Source organism: Lycorma delicatula, chromosome 7 (genome assembly GCF_047948215.1).
Source record: "Lycorma delicatula isolate Av1 chromosome 7, ASM4794821v1, whole genome shotgun sequence".
Taxonomy (NCBI): domain Eukaryota; kingdom Metazoa; phylum Arthropoda; class Insecta; order Hemiptera; family Fulgoridae; genus Lycorma; species Lycorma delicatula.
In genome coordinates this window covers 123640651-123662428 of record NC_134461.1, presented here as the reverse complement: position 1 = coordinate 123662428, position 21778 = coordinate 123640651, and the positions used below count along the sequence as shown (strand labels likewise).

At 30.6% G+C, this 21778-nt stretch overlaps 1 protein-coding gene across 1 annotated transcript in view; it reads left to right on the top strand.

Moving 5' to 3' along the window:
- Nucleotides 1-4046: 4046 nt before the first annotated feature.
- LOC142328370 (uncharacterized) overlaps nt 4047-21778 on the top strand; it is a 224982-nt gene continuing 207250 nt past the window's right edge. Inside the window, exon 1 of the mRNA XM_075372076.1 lies at nt 4047-4347. Coding sequence (XP_075228191.1) covers nt 4077-4347 — 271 coding nt within the window. The 5' untranslated portion in view covers nt 4047-4076. The remainder of the gene's footprint in view (nt 4348-21778) is intronic.

Here is a 21778-nt window from a genome sequence, read left to right as displayed (position 1 = left end):
ATAATGTTACGGTAAATATTTGAAAATTATAAAGTAATTCAGGATTAAAAAGATGTTAATGAAATTATTTGGCCTTAAATTTATGTAAACGATATATGGGGATGCTGAATATTCAGCGCTTTCTAAAATTTTACTTAATATTATTAATTTAAATCTGCTATCAATGCAATTTAATAAATAAAAAAATAAAATAAAAAAAATATATATATATATAAATTAAAAGTGTTAGATATTTTTCACGATTAGCCTAATTTAAAATTGGTTGTTGAATTAATTGTATTCATCCTTTGGGGGGAGAGTAGCTATCAAAATTAGGTTTTGATTAATCAAAAATGGTTTTAAATATTTTGAACGCTGTATTATATATTAAATTGTCCTATTGTATAATAGGGGATGTATTATATTATACATGCATAAATAAATATTTTATTTTGATCATTATATATAAATACGTTACATAGATCACTTTAGGAATGGGTAAATACGCTACTCCACGGATAAAAAAAGGAACTACACTAGCCTTTGTCTGGATTGATGAAGGGAAACCGTAGTAAATTTTTGATCAGAGCATCACAAAATACATGATCATATTAAAATATAAAAACATTTTTGCTAATATTGCTATTTTTTAATTGTTAACAAATGTGCCTAAGAAAAATATGATCGTAATTAGGCGAAATCTCGAGATACTGAGGGTGACCTAGTTCTACAGCCTCACCCCCTTGACCTTTTATGTTAACAATTTAATGGCAGCAATGACTTAATTATAGAAATAATCTGACTGAGTGTAGACAAAAATCGGTCCAGTAATTCAGAAGATATAAGGAGATTTAGAGGCTAACACTGTACACATACAAATGCATGCAAACATTGAAATTAAATTTATAATTACGTATTGGAAGGTGGGAAGGGGACTTTAGGGCTACTAGATTCTTTTCAGAAATTATTTACTTTTATATCTGAATTTTAATTTTTTTTTATACCGTCTTTTGAAAAAAGGAATTCATCCAATTTTTCCTTCAGATTATCTATCCCAGTCTATCTTATGCCTTGGAACATATAAAGCAACTGAGTTAAATTGGTACTAGTCTGTAATAGATTTCTTTAATAGTATTGATGCTAAATGTACATCTTGTATATGTGGTGAACAAAAAGTTATTGTAGGTAGGCAACAATAACATCATGATGAGTTTGGCATGATGGTATGTAACAGTATATAAGGTTCAGTGGAGAAAACAGCGGAAACCACTTCACTCTCCACTTTAAGTTAGATAACCCTGGCATAGGATGCTTTTTATTCTTTACATTAACTGTGACGTTGCATTAAAAATACAATAAAATAGTTATAATGTCCACCATAATGTATTAAACACACATATAATTTTTGTTAATTTTTATTTATTTTTTGTTTGATTGTATTTCGTAATGACGTTTTTTAATAGTTAATTCACCACGACAAACCTGAAGGCTACTTTTGTTGGTTGTGAAAAATATGTATTCTCTAACTAGAATTTGAAAACAGAATGATTTAATGAAAGAAAGATAATGGCAGAAAAAGAAAAGGCAGTGACAGATTTTACCATTCTTCACGAATTGATGTGAGAGTCGTAATTTAATCACAAATGATAAAAATACTATGTTACGTTACAGAATAAAATATTTCAAAATACTTCATTCAGTAAGTTAAGGGTTAGGGGGAAAGGTTTTTTCCTATTTTAGTGCAAAAGTAAAGCAAGGTTTTTCTATATTTCAAATGATGCTTATTGTACCAAATATGTGTTATTTTGATCGTTGTCTTTTGACATTTTTAAGGTAAAATCATAATCCCGTCACTGTAGAAGAAGTTCTGAATTTTCTGTTCGAAAAACTGTGATAAGTGATATTCACAGGCCTCTTCTTTTGAAGCGAACTTTATGTCGTTAAAATGGTTCTGTAGAGAGCAAAACAAATGGTTTTCTGAGATGCGAGGTCAGAACTATACGGTGGATGTATAAAAACCTCCCACACAAGCTCTGTCAATTTTTGATTGGTTACCAAAGATGTACGGAGTTTGGCGGTGATGGAAGACAACTTTCGTATCCTTAAATTGGTCGCTTTATCTCGACTGATTGGCGTATGATAATAGTTGATTGATAATAGAATATAGAATCAATCGTTTTATTGGGTGGCACTACCTCATAGTGAACAATTCCTTTCCAATCTCACCATGTATACACAGCATTACAGTCCTGGCTTTGTTATCTTTACCTTGCTTCAACCACGGTTTTTTCTGTATATTTTTATTGATTGGGATCGACTTTTCATCGCCTCTAATGCCCCGTTTCAAAAATGTTCGATTTCTTTTCGTTTTACCAACGATTCACAGAAGAAAATTCGATCCATTAATTTTTTCATTTTTAAGTAATATTACACCCGAATATCGATTTTTTTTCTTGCAGCCTTCTTCAAACTGTTTTATGGCCGATGTTTAGTTTGAAACAGATCATAACTACTAGTAATTAACCGCTTTTGCTCAATTTTTCCTTGATTTCATGGACTTTTCATTCATTATCTGCCCAGAGTGTAGTTGAACATTGATATCAGAATTTTGAAAACGCTTGAACCAGCTTTGTACCATACGTGTGGTACTGCATCGTGACCATAAACATAAAAAAATTTTAGCAGGCTGAGTCGCAATCTTCCCTTTTGTAAAAAAAATTCAAAATTTATCGAATTTCTTGTTTTTTTTTTTTTTTAATCATTTTCAAGACATAATACATTTTAAATAAATGAACTAATATAATCAAAATATAAAAATATTAAGTGATATGTCACGTTTCGAAAACGTGCAGGTGTTAGCAGATACGATTAATATTAGTAAAGTTATGCGATCCTAAAGCTATCTACTTTAGCCATCTAATGGCTCGAGTGGTAGCGTATCGAACTTTCATCCGGAGGTCTCGAATTTGAATCCCGATCAGGCTTGACATTTTCACACACACTACAAATCATTCATCTTATCCTCTGAAGAAATACCTAACGGTGGATCCGGAGGTTAAACAAAAAAAAAATCGGGAGAATTCGAAGAAATTTTTTCCCCGATTCCAATAGTCATTAGATTAAGGTGGAATGATATAATGAACTAATATTGTGCAGAGGTTGTAAATAATAAATTAATGTTTTTAATTAATTTTTTCTGCGTAGAGAATTGTGAACGTTTTGAGTGGAACAAAGTTTATTCATTAGAAATTTTTAAATAAAAATAACTTTTTAAATATACTATTTTCATATTATGAACTGTAATGAATTCTGAATCAAAATCTACTGAAAAAGTTTCTGGTGAAGATAAGTCTTTTTTTAAAAAGAAAAATGCTAAAATTGCATTTTTATTAATAATTTGTGGTTTATTTGTATGGCTTATGTGGATCGTATTAAGATTTTGTGTTCTTCAAACGGGGTTTAATTTATATCCGTATAAATCAACGGAGAATATTTCTTCTGTTATAAAATATTAATTTGTTTTTATTAAATTATATTATTATTATTTCTTTAAAATTTGTGTAATAATTTATGGACAGTTAATACGATTATACATTAAGGACTATCATAGAAAGAATATTTATTTTCTCTATAATTAAAACATTAATATTAATTATTAATAAAGAACGTTACGTAGATTTAAAAATTTTAGTAATTAAATATTATTTTTAATATTTAAAAAAAAATAATGGACATTTAAAAAAAATACTTATTGGATTTTAAGAAATTATTTGAAATTAAATAACTTCAAAGACTGAATTAAAAAAATAAGTTATAAATAAATATCTTTATAGTTCTATTTTCTCCAATTACTCCATGTTTTATTTATAGATATTTCAAGAATAATTAATACAACTTGGGTGTTTGAAAAATAATAAATATTTGAAAAAAAAAGATTTTACAAAACTAAAATATATATATGGATTATATTTAAATCAATAAAAATATTCTCATCGATTAAATAATTAAAAACCGTGATATTTAATAATATTATCATGATTAAAATTAAAGTGAATTGTTTTTTATAACTAACTGGTAATTTATTTTTTACGTTTAAAATGGAATCACCGTTAATGAGAACAAAAGGATCGTGGCGTGATTTTTTAGATCCACCATCGCCTGCAGAATCGTGTAATAGTTCTGATTTTGAACCGTTTAGTGAAGATGAATTAACAGATATGGATTTAACATTATTCGAACCGAGAGATGATGATCATGATGATGCTGAAATGGAAGGTGAATGCTGGGATGATGAGTGCAGTTTGTGTTGCCAATTTTGCGCACGATTTCCATTACCGCCGCCGAACATTTATATTCTTTCTGGATTTGGTAAGTTGAAAATAAAAGCTTTTTATCTTATTATTGATTAATTTATAATTTATTTTTTTTATTTTATCGTATTCACGCTTTTAATAATTACAGTTGTTGAAACACAGGAGCGATTTTTATATGAAAATTAATTAAAAATTTTAGAATAAATGTATTATTATAAAAATTACTTTAATAAATATGGATTAGATTGCAGAATTCAAACTTTGGATCGACCTTATACAATAAAACAAATCATACTTTATAATAAATAAAAAACACTTAAAAACATGCTTTAAAAAAAAAAAAATCTAAAAAATGGATTACCCAGTAAACATAAATAGAAGATAATTTTGTTTTCAACAAAATAATGTCTATAAAGTTGTCTACTTTCGCAAAACCAAATGAAAAGCATGGGGCGCCACCTCAGTTGTATTTTCCACCTTAAGTTTAGTTCATCCAAAGTTATTTACTAGATATTGCATATTGAAGCTGTCATTTCCATTTTGAATGAAAACCTTTGTTATATTTAAAGAATTTATGTAGATATTGAATATAAAAACGTGCTCCGTCTTTTCATTGTGGTCTAATGGGTATTCCATTTTTTAGATTTTTTTAAAAGCATGTTTTAAAAATCTTTTTTAATTTGATACTTTAGTACGATGTTTAATTTTTTAAATGCTAACACAAATGCTACCTAGTCCTCGATGCAAGATGCAGGTGTTGTGGTTGTTAAAGAACCTCTTGAAAACTTTAATATTATACGGGAGTTTTCGATATCTCGTACAAGGGTATTCGAATCGTTACGTTAATTAATCGACTACATCGATGTTCATTCCAAAAATCTACTGCGCATGTGTACTACTCCTCTCCCCTTCTGCACATGCGTACTATCCGTTAACCGTTAACCGTGGAACGAAAGTGAGTTAAAGAAAAGCGTGTAAAAAGCAGAGAATTTATTTGATAATTATCATAAATGAAATTATATTATGAATAATAATTAGCCTGAAGATGGTTTGAACTTTCCAATACCACGATTACCTTCTGTAGATTATCTAAATGGAGTTGAGAGGTAGGTGTACAAAGGGAAAAATTATAGAATAAGAAGATCAGTTTGTTAATGATTTGTACTTAAATAAATTTAGAATAATGAATAAAAAGCAAAACTATTATTATAATAAGAGGAAAAACACTTCTAAATTTTTTGATTATTTTTCTTTAAATATATAATTTTTTTTTGTATTTACATTAAATTATTTAGACTGAATATTTGATTTTTAAAGAAAACTTGTAATAAATTTGAATCATTAAACTGTTATTCTGCTGTTATCTTAATACAACTGTAGACTTAAAACGGTTGTATTTTTTATATTTCAACTGATGTCTTGAGTTTTTTTTTTATTCTTCTCCCCGGGCCGGATCCTGCAGTTAAGTATTACACAGCCCAGGGGAGTGTCCTTTAACCCACCGGGTTGGTCTAGTGGTGAATGCGTCTTTCCAAATCTGCTATTTGGAAGTCGAGAGTTCCAGCGTTCAAATCCTAGTAAAGTCAGTTAATTTTACACGGATTTCAATACTTGATCGTGGCTACCGGTGTTCTTTGGTGGTTGGGTTTCAAGTAACCACACATCTCAGGAATGGTCGAACTGAGACTGTACAAGACTACACTTCCATTTACACTCATCCTCTGAAGTATTATCTGAAAGGTAATTACCGGAGGTTTATACACAGGAAAAGAAAAGGGGAGTTTCCTTTACTCTAACGGGCCTGCACGTCTCGGCCCGCCGGCCGAATATCACTTTGCGCCTGCCTCAAATCCCCAGAGTAGGATCCACCAAGCCCGGCTATGCCGTCCCTGGGTCCCCACTCGGGAAGCCGGGGCTCGGTGTTTATGACAGTGCCTCTAATGGGGACACCCTGAATAGGGCATCCTCGCCGGGACTCCGACTTTTTTGTTCGGGGGTGCGAGAGTACCAGTGCTGCCTTGAATTAAACAATTAGCTTATGAGAAAACAGCTAATGAGCTATATTGATGACAGGAAAGAGATAAAATAATATTTTAAAACAATAATTGTCGCGCGTGCGTGTGTTACCGTGAAAAACCGGTACCTTCCAAATGTCTGTATTCTCTTGTGAATGTCAACACATGCCAAATACTTCGGTGAAAGACCGAAATATTCGCTTATTCAAACCTTAGAGATTGATATCGGGTGATTTTATTTATTATTTTTTTATTTCTAGATTTGATGCCCATCAGAGCTTATCTGTGTTTGTAGACATATACCGGCGAAAATCCGAATTGATATAAATAATGTCTATTAAAATTAAACATAAATTTGAGAAGTTCAATTTCTATTAGAAACAAAAACAAAAACTGGATTGGAAAAGTGATGACGATTTTAAACAGAACAATTTGCATCACTGTTTGAACAAAGTGTAAATTTCAGTAGTACGATTATTTATACGGTATTTAACTAGTGCGGTTTAATTTCACAGAGGGAGAAAAAAATCAAGGCTAAAATCAAAGCTGTTTTCTGAGGTATGTTTATACGTTTGGATTTTTTTTCTTATTTTTAACTATAAAATCGTTCCCTGGGAGATTGCCGTGCAGTTTGGAATCACTCTGTATTTATGAATTTCTTGAAATATTACACACTGTCCACACCAGCATTGCTAGTTCGCGGCTGGCCTTTAAATGTGTTTAGGACTACGCAAGATCGACTCCTTGATAAGTTCAACATTTTGTTCAGACACACTTGGTTGTCCCGTACTTTGTTATGTTCTTTTATAATAATATGTATCAGAAACAATTTTTTCCTTAATTTGCATCAAATAAATTAATATGTTGGTTACATGAACTTTGAGAATTCTCTTTACTCTAGAGTGTACTAATATAAAGTTACCCTTTTCTTTAAAATTATAAATTATTGTTTGAGTTTTATTAGTTTTAATTAAAGTATGAGTAATGCTGGATAATATTTTGTTGTATACGGAGAAATGATGTAAACACAGCTGTACAGTTAACAATGATGACGTGGAAGATAGCAATAAATTAGTTAATTTAACAAATTGTATACGTAATAACTAATAAACACCCCCTTTCCTTTGTAAATTTGTTTTTTTCATGCTGTAAAGATAGTTAGTCAATATAAACATATCGAAATATTCTGTTTAATTTTTTTTAAACTCGTAAATATTTCTTTCATTGACAAATTTATTTTAACTTTATTTATTAGAAGTATCTTTTCTCTAATTTTATAAATTGTGTTGAATAATAAATTTTAAAGGCTGAATATTTAATTTTTAAAGTAATATGGAAGTCGTACAGCGTTCCAGAACAAACTATTGAGAAATATAACAAAAAAACTGCGTGTTTTCGAAAAAAACTGAAATGCTCGATTACCTGGGATTGGCAACCTTTGGACAGGAGATACAGCGATTGGGTATAAGATACAAAATGAGACTGAGCAAACATGTGAAATGGCTTGCGATTAACTTCCTAGATAACAGCGAGGACATTAGGCGCCTAAAGCGACTGATTTTTTTTATTTGACATTTCTTCCGCCACCACCCCATTCGGTCGCCTTAAAACATAAGACCGAATGTCTGTGCCACGATGGGTTATTCTGCCTCAAACAGTTTATGCGACCTATCCTTACCTAATAGCGTGAACGGTATAAGCTTGATAAATACACCAGTAGCTTTTGTTTCCAACCGTTCATTTTCATGTATTAAACTAAATTGGGTAACCCACCGGCTTGGTCTAGTGGTGAAGGCGTCTTCCCAAATCAGCTGATTTGGAAGTCGATAGTTCCAGCGTTCAAGTTTTAGTAAAATCAGTTATTTTTATACAGGTTTGAATACTAGATCGTTGATAGCGGTTTGCTTTGATGGTTGGGTTTCAATTAACCACACATCTCAGAAATAGTCAAACTGGGACTGTACAAGACTGCACTTCATTTACACTCATACATATTATCTGAACGGTAATTCCCGGAAGCTAAACTGTAAAAAGGAAACTAAATTGGGTAGGCGCACCCTGTCTGTACTGTAATACATGACTATCGTAAATATACAATTTAACTTCTCACCTTAAATCTAAAAGCAGCAATTCGCTGTTACGCCTAGATCGGTGAATGCCAGCAAGTATCTGTCCACCATTTATATCACTTGGAGCTGTTGGCCGATAGCCGACCATTCCTTGAAGGTACCTATAGCAGCAGCTCAGTAGGAGTCTTTTCCCTTAATAAGTTGCTGATGCAGGTTGAACAACGCAATCTCATCAAGGAACTCCCACACGGTCCGACAATACGGCTCACGCCGTATTGTCGGACTCGCCGTTTGTGAGTGGCCAATTTTTCCCTTGACCTCTAATTTCCAGATTGGCTCGATTTCTGGCCCCCCCAAGATCGGGGCAGTCGAACATCATATGTTAATTAGACTGGACCTCTCCGCAGACGCACAGCTCATCGGTTGCCAGGGGGAACCTGAACAGATATTGTTTCAAATTAAGATAGTTGATGAGCAACTCGCTCCCGTTGCCCTTAAAAATGAACTTGAGACGTACCATGTATAAATTTATACAAGGATCGTCCCTTAGTCATGGTGTTCCATTTCTGCTACTATGCTTCCATCGCAAGGCTCTGAAGCCTCTTCCGCAGCCGAGAGATGGGCAATGTTTGAAATGTTTGAAATTTAGATCCGGTGCGTTGTGATCACCGTTCCGCTCCAGTACTGGACCGGCTCGAAACCACATCCCAAATACCTTGGCCTCCTGAACTCTTAGCAATCTCTACATGGCTGCCCGAACTTTCATCACTAAATCGATTGGAAAAGCCTTTCCTAATACGGTAGCAGCCTCGTAGGAGGTTGTTTTAAAAACAGCAGTGCATATAATTAGGAGGATTTCATGGGAAGATTATGTGCTATTGGGCCGTCAATTGTACATCGTGTACCGTAGTTTAAGAGAGTATGACCATTTATACGGTGCCTGTATGGGCACATAAGTTGGACAGGAATAGAGCAGTTATTCTAAATTTAAGGTGGCCCAGCGCAGAGCCTTAATTGAAATAGTAAAACAAATTAAAGAACCGACAAAAGTAAGTGACGAAACGAGATGAAGAATTTGAATGATGCATGTTTGATTAGTTGTTATTCTTTTGTATGAAACCCTTCTCTGCATGTTATTTAATTCGTATTCAAATTTATTTATGGTTCCGGTAAATTGGAATCGATTGTTCCAATTAAAAACTGCGGCAAAACTATACTTTTTATTCTTATTAAGATCGTTTTTTATAAATTTGAATCATTCTCCTGTTATCTTAATACAACCATCGACTTAGAGCGGTTGCATTTTTTATTTTTTAACTAATGTTTTGAGTTAAAATGCCAATTAGGTGTGGGATTTATTCTACGCTGGATTTCAATAACATTTACCGTGTAATAACCTTGGCGTAAAGCAAGGCATCGGCCCGTAAAAATTCCACTAAATCCTTAACTTTAAGCACGTTAATTTTGTTTAAGTTTTCTCAGTAAACCAAATTTATTTGTGAGAATGATTAAAGTTTATTTTGAAAACTGTAGGTTTTAATCAAAGGATTGGAAGTTTAAATTAAGCTTAGATAGGATGGAGTATAAAACTTAGATCGTTTATTAACTCCCTTATATTTCTTTACATACTGTTGAACTATGGGAAAGTTCAAGTTTATTTAGCGTGCTCGTTTATTGCTCTTATGTAATCTTGTCATGTAAATTAATTATTAGCTGAACCTATTAAATACTAAGTTCCTTCAATAGTAGAGTATCATACTTACTTGGGTTAAGTACTGTTATCCTGCCATTTTGATGAAAGTTGAACTACATCCCATAAACTAAATTTTATATAATATTACTCTTTAATGAAGTTTATTAATGTTAGTTGGTATTAAAGTATTTACTTATTTTTTATTTGGATAGTTTTGTCCATATTTAAAATAAAACTACCATATTTGACGAAAAAGAAAATTTCTTTTTTACTAAGATAATACATCAATTTCACTCATTTTTCTGCAATTGCAATAGTAAAATTGTTCGAATTATGTAACACGATTCTTTTTTATTCCTCTACTCATCACAATTCTACTACCTTGGGATTATTTGTTTCTAAGTATGTTTATCTCTTTCGAAATAATTTGCTTCTTTTATAGACTTGGATGAATCATACTGTAAGAGTAGGATCATTAAATTAATTAAAAATCTATATGAATATGCAGAAATAGGAATCGCATGGACAATAAAGGATTAACAAATAGACAAGAAACAGATTTTCTTTTATAAAACTTTATTAAAATTAATTTAATTATCATTATATTCTGTTACAATTCGTAGGAGGATAATTATAATATATACATAAAACAAACGAAATATAACTAACTATTTTTGGATTGTAAAAGGCAAGCTGAAAATTAAAATAAATTTTATAAAACAAACTTTTGTTTGTTAGATTAATAATTCAAATAAAATAATAGAAATAATAATAATAATAATAATAAGCAATATGAAATTCATAGTTTTTCTATATTGTTATAAATAATAGATAAAATCTGATGTGGACACCACATGACTTCCTTGTACGCCTATTAAATTACATATACACATTTTTATAAAATGAAAACTACATAACATTTTATTTCATTAATAACTTCTGATAATTTTTCTTTTTTTTTTTTGTTGTTTTTATTGAATTATTATTTATTGTACTTTTTTTTTACAGCGGTTAATAATTATTAATAAATCAATATATTTAAATTTAAAAAAAAGGAGATGAAGTTGAATTCGAACCGATGTGCCTTCCCCTTGTAAGATCCAAATATTTCATTAATTAAAATTTTATTGGGCTTTCAATGAGGGCTCATTACTGCAGTTATGGAAAAGTCCAAAATAAAAAAAAACGGATTTTGGACTTTTTGGACACTTTCAGTTTAGTTGATTGCAATAAAAAAGGGGAGGTGCTAGATGTTACAATAGTCCTAAATCAAAAGTTTCAATTTTCTACGGCTACGGTTACGGTTTTCGAGTTATGCGAGATACATACGTACAGACACGCCGAAACTAATCTAAATGGATTCAGGGATGGTCAAAATGGATATTTCCGTTGAAATCTGAAAACCTAAATTTTTCGCGATCGCAATACTTCGTACAAGGAAGTAAAAAAATATAACTGTATAATAAAATAAGCAGAAGAGTTTCTCGGAGTGCATCCGTTTACACTCCGAGAAAATGAAGGCATTGTGGAAAATAAAAAAGAAACGATATTAGTTAACATAGTTCCTAGTAGGCTTTTTCCAAATGAAAAGAATTTTCAGCGTTAGTGTATAAAAATAAAAAAAAACCCTGACACGGAGATTCCAACAAAATACCTTTCGGATTTAGAAATTCAATTGCTCGCCTCTCCGTTGCTGCTGCTAATGTTATTGTGATTATATGAATAATCTACTTGAAGCACTCGAAAATCTTTAAATAAATTTTACTTCACAATGGGAAAAAAATGGAAACTGCCATTTTTTATTTAAAGTAGAAACCCCCTTCCAATAACCCTGCAAAATTCATCTGTAAAACTCTTTGTAAGCTGACCGCCTGCCCTTGTCAAATCATTTGCTGGATAATTGTATATACCGTCAGCAATTTTATATATATATATATATATGAAGTAGATTTATTGTACGCTTTATTTTACTCATTAGGCTTATTTTAATATAACTGTACCTACATAATATAATAAAATATAATTTGATTGTAAAAAAAGATAACAGTGTATTATTGTAGTTGTTAGATGTATGCGTAAACGTCTACATATTTATATGGAGGTGTAGTGTAGGCACGAGTAAACACATATGTTATGGTTTGATTACCGTAAGAGAGGGGTGATACGAGGTTAAATCCTATTAAGGTAGCCGTTATGTTCTCTACAATATATACTTCGGTTTATATTTGTCTCCACTAACTGTTTATTATTCACTTGATTCTTTACTTTAACATTAGTGACAATGTAAATAAACTTCTTATATTGTAAACTTCATCCCGTTATAAGTCTTGTTTATTTTTACTTAAATTTTTTCCCTCTTTTCTTTTTCCTAAAGCTGTATCTGTTCGTTTATATATGTTAAATGCAACTTTAATCTGTTGAAAGTAATCTTACAGATGTATTTTTTTTTTTTAGTAAAAAAAAAAGTTAAAAAATATCATATTTTTTATTATTTATTTAGAATATAATGTAATATATTGTTATTTTCTAATAAAAATTGGTAAAAACCATTTTATTTTTTTGTTTTTTGAAATGTGGTTTTCGCTCATGTGCTTCGTCCATCTTTGTTAAAGATGGACGAAGCACATGAGCGATATAAAATGCCGAATAGCACAAGCTAAACGAGCCTTCAGTAAGAAATATAATTTGTTTACATCAAAAATTAATTTAAATGTCAGGAAAAGATTTTTGAAAGTGTATGTTTGGAGTGTCGCTTTACATGGAAGTGAAACTTGGACAATCGAAGTATCTGAGAAGAAAAGATTAGAAGCGTTTTGAAATGTGGTGCTATAGGAGAATGTTAAAACCAGATGGGTGGATAAAGTGACAAATGAAGAGGTATTGCGGCAAATAGATGAAGAAAGAAGCATTTGGAAAAATATAGTTAAAAGAAGAGACAGACAGACTTATAGGCCACATACTAAGGCATCCTGGAATAGTCGCTTTAATATTGCAAGGACAGATAGAAGGAAAAAATTGTGTAGGCAGGCCACGTTTGGAATATGTAAAACAAATTGTTAGGGATGTAGGATGTAGAAGGTATACTGAAATGAAACGACTAGCACTAGATAGGGAATCTTGGAGAGCTGCATCAAACCAGTCAAATGACTGAAGACAAAAAAAAAAATAAAATATTTATCAGCAGGAGGATGTACTACTTCGAAATTGACCAGCAGAAAATTTTCTATCTAGTACTATATTAAGAGTTAGTTATTATTAAAAAAATAAAAGGGTTTGTTTAAACTATTATTAAATTAACATTAAAATATCTATCTTCATTTGAGCCTTTTTTTTAAGTAAACCAAGATATTTTTGTCTGAAATCTTAATTCTTAACAAATAAATTAATGTAATCGCAAAAAATTGAACCAATTTCTCGGTACATTGTGTTCTTAGTTTTGACAAGCCACTACAACCTGAGTATGTGAGTCTAAATTAATAATACATAAATCATACGAATAATTTAACACTATAATGAACAAAAAAAAAGGTTTTGACATTCTAGACATATATAAAAAAAAAAATTATTTACGGAATAAAAACACCAGCAGCTGTTTATTTTGAGTGTGGGGGGTTATATTTTTATAAACAAAATAATTAAAACTTCTTGAAGCTGATTTTGTAAGTAGACAAATAAAAACAGGAAGTAGTGTAAAAGGGTGAAGGAAATGTTTCTTGATATGAGATTTAAGATAAAATTGTTTTGAATTAATGATGCGGCGTAACTTTATTCGGTTAGATCAAAACCACAGCAGAGTATTTAGGTTGTACTTGAAAATACGTTTCAAGGGAGGTCATTTTAATAATAATACTAATTATTATAACAATAAAATTAAAACATCTGTTTTATTTTCAAACTGGTTTCTTGCCTCATTAAGCCAGATAATGATAAATGAAATTTTGCTCTAATAATTTTCTAAACGTATAAATTTCTAGATTTACTGGTTCTTTATTTCATCAAATTATAGTTTTAAAATAATTATCAGTCTATGTTGAAAACAAATAAATAAACTTTAAAATTTGTTAAATTATTAATGATTATAATTAATTATTGTTTTTATTACATATGATACTTTATGTCTGTAATAAATTAAAAACCGATTGTTGGTTACGTTTTCAGATATCGCCAAACGAAAGGTTAAATTTGATTAAAAATATTATATTGACTACTGTTATTTTATTGCAAGATATTTTAGTAAGAATCAAATTGTGATATAATAGTTAAACTGCTCTCGTCCTTGGTCCGTGGCATTTATTATCTTTTCATTTATCGTTTCAGCATATATTTTAATCTACATATAACGCACAGTATGTATTTTATATAGACTGTATATACTCGTATTTCCACCTGATACATCCGGCCGCTTTCAGTACAAGTTTAATGTAAATTAGGTGTGTGGGTTTTTAGTTCATTCTTTACTTCTGGTTTAAATATTCCTAGCGTATAATTTTTGTATTAAGATTTAAAACACTTACTTGATTGACGTGTTTTATATATGTAAAAAATATTAATTTAATAAAAATGCAAACAATTAATTATTATTTACTATGAATTTTAATAAATATGTAACATACGTTTAATTTTTTTCGATATTACAGTAGAACGCCAAATACCCAGATTGGCCTTTGCAATTAAAAACATGTTTATTATTCGTACTGGACATATTTATTTGTAATGTTTATTGGGTATCACACTTTAGAAGTTATTTAAACGAATTTACTCAGAATTAAATTCTCTACAATGCTAACTAGAAATTTGTATTTGTTTATTGGTAAATTAACAAAATTATTTTATTCGAAACCTAAAAAAAGGTTATTTTCTGACAAAACCTTTTCGTGTTTTACCCTGGTTTTCTTAAAACCTAAGTGAGATAGAGATTTGGGACAACTTTTATTCAATTTCTTAGATCGAAAACCATAAGGTAGCACCAAATTTACCCCTCGATCGTCGACTATCTATCTCCAGACGGACGGGCAATCTTGCTCTTGGTCTATGGATGGAATAAGTGGCACACACCTAGTAAAATTAGATTTATACTCCTTAGACAAAATCAAGGGAGTGTCACCGCGAGAATGGTGGCGCAGTGCCACTCTTGAGGTCCAAGGTGGTGGTACAGGACCCGGTCAGGAAATGATCTGCCTGCTGAATCTAATATAACAATTGATTCCAAGAAACCAATTGATTCCTTGATAAAAAGAAATATTGATTCCTTGATAAAAAGAAATATTGATTCCTTGATAAAAAGAAATATTGATTCCTTGGTACCATTCCAACCTTGTGTAGGGGAAGACCTTGTGACGCTTCCGGTCGCTAAACCTCCCCCCCCCCCTTTTCTAGCCCTGTTGGGATTTAACGGGAGTCGTCTATCGCCCGCTGACTTTTTATATCTCATAGTAATAAGCTCGTTGGGATATATCTCTAAATGGGCTCGTTGGGATGCCACCGATGTAAATGCCTCGGTAGACATTTAGATCGGTGATTTATAAATTCGGCTTTTGCCTTCGCTGTAGGCCTCGTCCGGACATCTTGAATGTCCTATTTCGTTTCCCTCTGAACTAGCTAAGCGAGTTCACGGAAGCACGAACCCCGCGCCTAATTCTACTTTTATTGAGCCAATTTCTGTGAATGTCTCTAGATTCGAAGCAAATTTAAACACATCATACCACCAAAAATGTTGTTCGCAACAACGAAATTTTCCAAATTCCCTTACTGAACTCAACTTCATACCCCAGACTTAGGTTAATTTATTCGTTGGTACAAGTTGATACAAAGAATTTTAGTACGATTTAATTTAACAGATGAAGCAGAAAACATGTCAAATGTTTCGCGAGCCATCGCAAATCAGTTGATTTCGATGAAGTCGAAAGTTTTGAAGTCGAGAGTTCTAAGGTTCAAATAGTAAAGGCAGATTTTATATGGTTTTGAATACTAGATCGTGGATACCTTGTTCTTTGGTGGTTGGATTTAAATTAACCACAGTCTCAGAAACGGTCGACCTGAGACTGTACAAGACTACACATCATTTACACATCATACATATCATCCTCATTCATCCTCTGCAGTAGTACCTTACGGTGGTTCCGTAGACTAAACGGAAAGAGAGAGAGAGAGAGAGAGCGCCGAAACTCGCTAATGAACCGTTTTCTGACCTGTGTTTATATGAAGTGGGTTTTTCTTATTTTTTCGAAAAAATCATCTCCTCAGAGATTGCCCTGCAATTTGGAATCACTCTAGATAACACACTGCGAAAATAACCCAGGGGTTATGTTCGCAAAACTTTGATTAAGTTGATCCCAAAAAACTGTCTACCGTACCACCTGGAGATAATCTCTTCAAAAATTTTAACAACATATTGCTCCATATACACGAGTCTCTGTGCTAGATTCCATGAAAATCAGTTTTTCTAGTCAAAAGTTATTCAAACACCCCAATACACGTACGTACGAGCATTATCCCCCGTGCTTTTTTTGGGGGTACTTGAGTCTGAACCTTTGAAAAATGCAAAAACCTGTACCCCATTTTAGACAAATTACCTTACTTTCCTCCTTGCAGTTTGATCTATGCAAAAAATCCAATCCTTTTAATCTGCCATTAAAAGAATCAGAATTTACAAAAGTTATCTGATATAAATTAAAATTTATTGCCTTACTCTTCAGAAATAGAAAGTATTTTAAAATACATGTAGGAAAAAATGTATTGACCCGATATTAAGTTACTGTGTTTTAAAAAATCTCATTTTATAAAACTACAAAAAAATCGAAAAAATTACAGTACGTTAATTGAACAATAATTGAGTAACAGTTAAAAACAAAGCATAACTTTCAAAACATTATTTCTTCTTTAAATAAAAGAAAAATACGTATAGTTATTTGTACTCGCTTTTACATTGATGTAAATTTTTATGAGATGCAAGAACACGTAATCGTTTTAAACAAAGAATTTGTATTGACACGCATTCTTAAAGTCGCTCCAACCAGTCCGTAGCGATAGACTAGCATTCATGAACTTTATCGTTTGACAGCCCTACATTCAAGTCATTACATCATTATATTATACTTCACCTTGACCAATTAATGTATTCTATCAATTTTTTCAGAAGTTAATTTTATAATTAATTTTCGGATAATCGGCGTCTCACTATATTAATGAATAAACGGTAATTAAATACAGTAAAACATCTGTATTACACTTTATCCGAATCGGTGTAAACGAAAAAAGTTGTTCTGTGCGATAGATTAAAATTAATTACCGATGAAGACAAAATGAAATAGTCTTAACTTTTTTACTTCTTTGTACGAAATAAAGGAAGTATTGTGATCGCGAAAAAATTCGGTTTTCAGATTTCAACGGAAATATTCATTTTGACCATACCTGAATCCATTTTGACTAGTTTCGGCGTGACGTCTATACTTACCTCGCATAACTCAAAACGATTACCCGTAGGATGTTGAAATTTTGGATTTAGATCTGTTGTAACATCTAGTTGTGCACCTCCTCGTTTAATTTCAATCGACTGGACCAAAAGTGTCCAACTTTTTGGACAAAAAGCCCAAAATCCAAAATATTTTGGATTTTTGACTTTTTCTTAACTGTAGTAATATGCCCTCGTTGAGAGCTTTTCAACGATATATCATAAGTGGTACTTATTTTCATTGATTTCAGAGTTATAACCGAATAAAAGTTTAATTAATGAAATATTTGGATCTTACAAGGGGAAGGCACATCAGTTCGAATCCGACTTCATATACATATGTTTTTATATTATTTTAAATATATTGATTTATTAATAATTATTAACCTCACACGGATTTAAAAAAAAATATTTACGTTAAATAATAATTCAATAATAGTAAAAAATATCTGAAGTTATTAATAAAATAAAATTGTATGTACTTTTCGTTAAAAAAAAACGTATATGTGTAATTTAATAGGCGTACAAGGAAATCATGTGGTGTCCACATCATATTTTTTTTATAAATGTTACACATAAACAAGGTCGTCTTTTCCTGAAGGAGGATATTGACCGTTGTTCCGTTATATTCTTACCGCACTTCATTTAAATGTTGCGTGCATTATTAGCAGAAAGGGTTGTCTTTCCTAATTCGGGTAGCGTTTAAATGTATAATATTAGTTTGTATCCTTTATTAATGCTTTTTTTTTCCAGTTTAAGCAACATTAAGTTACCTGATTTTTTTCAATGCTCTTCTCTATTAATTTCGTGCTTATGTTTGTTCTTTCATTCTTCAGCAACTGCAAGTCAATAAATTCCATTAATAATTTATGAATTTTTTCTCTTTTTTTATTTATTTAATTTTCCTGTTCAAACTCAGACCAAACAAGAGACTGAAATGCTAACAGTCTGCCAGTGGTCTGGTTTGTGCTAATATTTTAATTTTAATATATTTATTACATTCTACATCAAAGGAAATTGTTCTTTATAGATTTCAACCTTTGTCTTCATCTGCAGTTTTACATGCAGATCTCTCTTTTATCAAATTAACTAAACCTAGGTTTTATTTTATATCAACATTCTACACAAAATTTTTCTCCTCGTCTAGTTGTTCCCAGATTTGAAAATAAGACATTGATGTCCCAAGATGTCCAATATCATAGTTATCCCTTCATAATCATATCACAAATCAAATTATAAATTACATGGAATCACTAAGGTTTAGTATGTGGAGGCGTTTAAGTCTACTAACATTTTCTCCGTTGTCCAAGAGGTTAACGGTTAAGTGGTTCATGCGTTTGTTTAGACGTTTAGATTTTTAGACGCGTTCATAACTACAAAAAAGAAAGCATTTAATTTCTTCCCGGACACATCGTAAACCCAAACATTCATGGATCTCAATAATTTTCTTAAACCACGGCGCCTCTATGATGTAACTCGCCAATTTATTCTTGAAACCCTGGAGCCACATTAATGATTACAAAAGTTTAATAGTTACCGTTTTAGAATCTAAAATCGTAAATTTTCAAATTTTTTTAATGTACGACTGCCCGCCCAAAAAGGAGTGTAATGTGTTTAAGGTGTATGCTCCACCGTAGAAATTCAACGACAGAACCGATTTAGATGTATGACCCGGCATTGTATTCCTTACGTTACCGGGCTGTATAAATATGATTAAATATAATATTAATTATATATATATATATATATATATATATATATATAATTTAAATAATTTGGAAAAAAAAATTATATACTATATACAAAATTGTCACTCGCACGCTCTTTAATTATCTTATATTAAAGGACAATTTTTTTTTATCAGTCGTACTTTTTAATATTTTCCTCTTGTTTTATCGATGTTTGGTACTTGTACAACAATTTCAAATAAAATATTTCAATCTGATCTTAAGATATAAATTTTTCTTGAAAAAACAAAATGATTTTCGTTAGGAAATTTTAGCAAGGTAAATTTGCCCACATGAACGTTTTACTTTGATGTCCTAAATCAGTTTTTAAGTTTCACGAATTCATCTTGGGACACCTTGTGTGCGCACGCGCGTATTTCATTCAGGTTTGTTTTATTCTTAATTAATGTGGATTTAGTTTATTAAATTCTTTTTTAAAGTTTATATTTGTTTAATGATTCTGTTATAACTCCTTATGATGATTATATAACAATTAAAATGCGCATTGTATTCGTGTCAGCACAGCTTAATTGTTATTTAATTTTTTTTCTTAAAGTATTCCTAGATAAAAATATTGTTAGATGTAACCTTTTAAAATAAAATTTCTTTTTTTGTACTAAACAGGGAATAAAATAAAACGTTGGAGGTCACATAATTTTATCGTTTTTAACCTAAAATTTTTTTAATAGCCTAACAATGACAATTTTACATAAATTACTTAAATATTACGATTATTATGTAAGATGTTTTTAATTTTTTTTCGTATTTGATTAAAGTTCCGTTACATTTCATTATGTTGGCTATTAGGTTAAATTATCAACATGAATTACTTTTTAAAATTCCATCAAAATATATATATATATATATATATGCATCTTCTAGATTTTGTTACGGGATAATAAATTGTAATAATTTTTAATTTATTGCTATTAAGTAATCCACATTAACAAATGTCAATTTGTAACAATAATAATGTGTTTCATTGGAAACTGGTTCTAATTATTCTATTTTCTTTAAACGAAAAAATGGACGATTCCTGTTAACCGGGTTTCTGATTCCGTGGAATTAGAATTTTATCTTTTCTCGGTTTAGAAAAAAAAACCAGTTTTACGTTGTTATACGTGTCTTCTGGATATTTCGTTAAATCTTGAAATGTTTTGGGATAAAAAAATAGTTTTTTTCCATTTTTTTATTTGATAATATTCAAGTAAATATTAGTTAGTATTCACGTGACTTCTGGAAAATGTTTTTATGCAGTTTAAAAACTAAATAAATAGTTATATGCAGGGGTTTTAAAATGCTTGTTTTGCCTAATAATGATATTTATATGTATATTAGCATACATGTATGAAGTTTTTTTGTGATTTTGTAATATGTGCGTACGTGCGTGTTCGATTTATAAATCAAGTCAGAAGTCTAGTTTCTTTAACAGTGGAGATGCTATAAATTTTTTTATATCTTTTAAAATAGAACACCCTACCCAGCACTAAGATTCATTTTTCGATCTTAAACAAGATTTATAGAATAATGATCAGTTCCTTTGCTTCTCAGAAGAATGTTATTACTCATGTACCAGAAAAAATTGTTCACGTTGATATCAATTTTATTACACCATTTTGTTAAATAGATTCATATTATAAGAAAAGATGTTTAATAATAATTAATTATAATTAAATAAAGAATTATGTAGTAAATAATATATTTTTTATTAATAAAAAGTTTAGTAATAATTTTATACACGTTTTTTAAAAAAGTTTTACGACTCTTTCTTGCTATAATTTTTTTTAAATATATTTCACTATTATAAAAGTAACTAATGATTTATTTTTTATATTATTTTTAGATTAAACCATAATTAATTATCGGCAATCGATAATTAATTATTTATATATTTCGAATTACACCTAACTGTATTTTTAGAAAACCCCACAAGTTTGACTGAGTATATTTAAAGATTTTTCTAAAAGTCGTAAGCTTTTTAATCTCAAAATCTTTTAATTAAAAATTTCCGAAAAATACAAATGAAGTTACATGAAAAATAAGGAGTTAAAAACTTAAATTGTTTTATAAAGAAGGGAATCAGCCATGATCAAGTTACAGACCGTTTAACAAAAGAAAGAATTATTGTAAGGGCCCTAAATTCTATTTGGTGGGATAGCAGGGTCACAATAATAATGAATCTAACGTTACTTATCGACATAATTCCCGGTTATATTTAGGCAGTTGTCCCATCTTCCTGTAAGCTATCTTATTGCAGTAGTAAAGAATTACCCACTTCGATGATATTTTTGTATTGCATACTTGACCCGCTCTTTGTCGCCGATTTCGGTGCCAGTAAGAAGACCTTGAGAGTAAGAAAAAAATTAGTGATGGTCCGATCAGGACTGTAAAGTGCACGTGGCAACATTTCCCGAGCGACTTTTGAGAGTAGCTTCTAGTGTCTTTTGGTATGGTGTATAGTGTCTTTTTGGTATGGGGGCGGGCGTTATCATACAGAAGAATTACGCCTGTTATTCAACAGGTAGTTGCTTT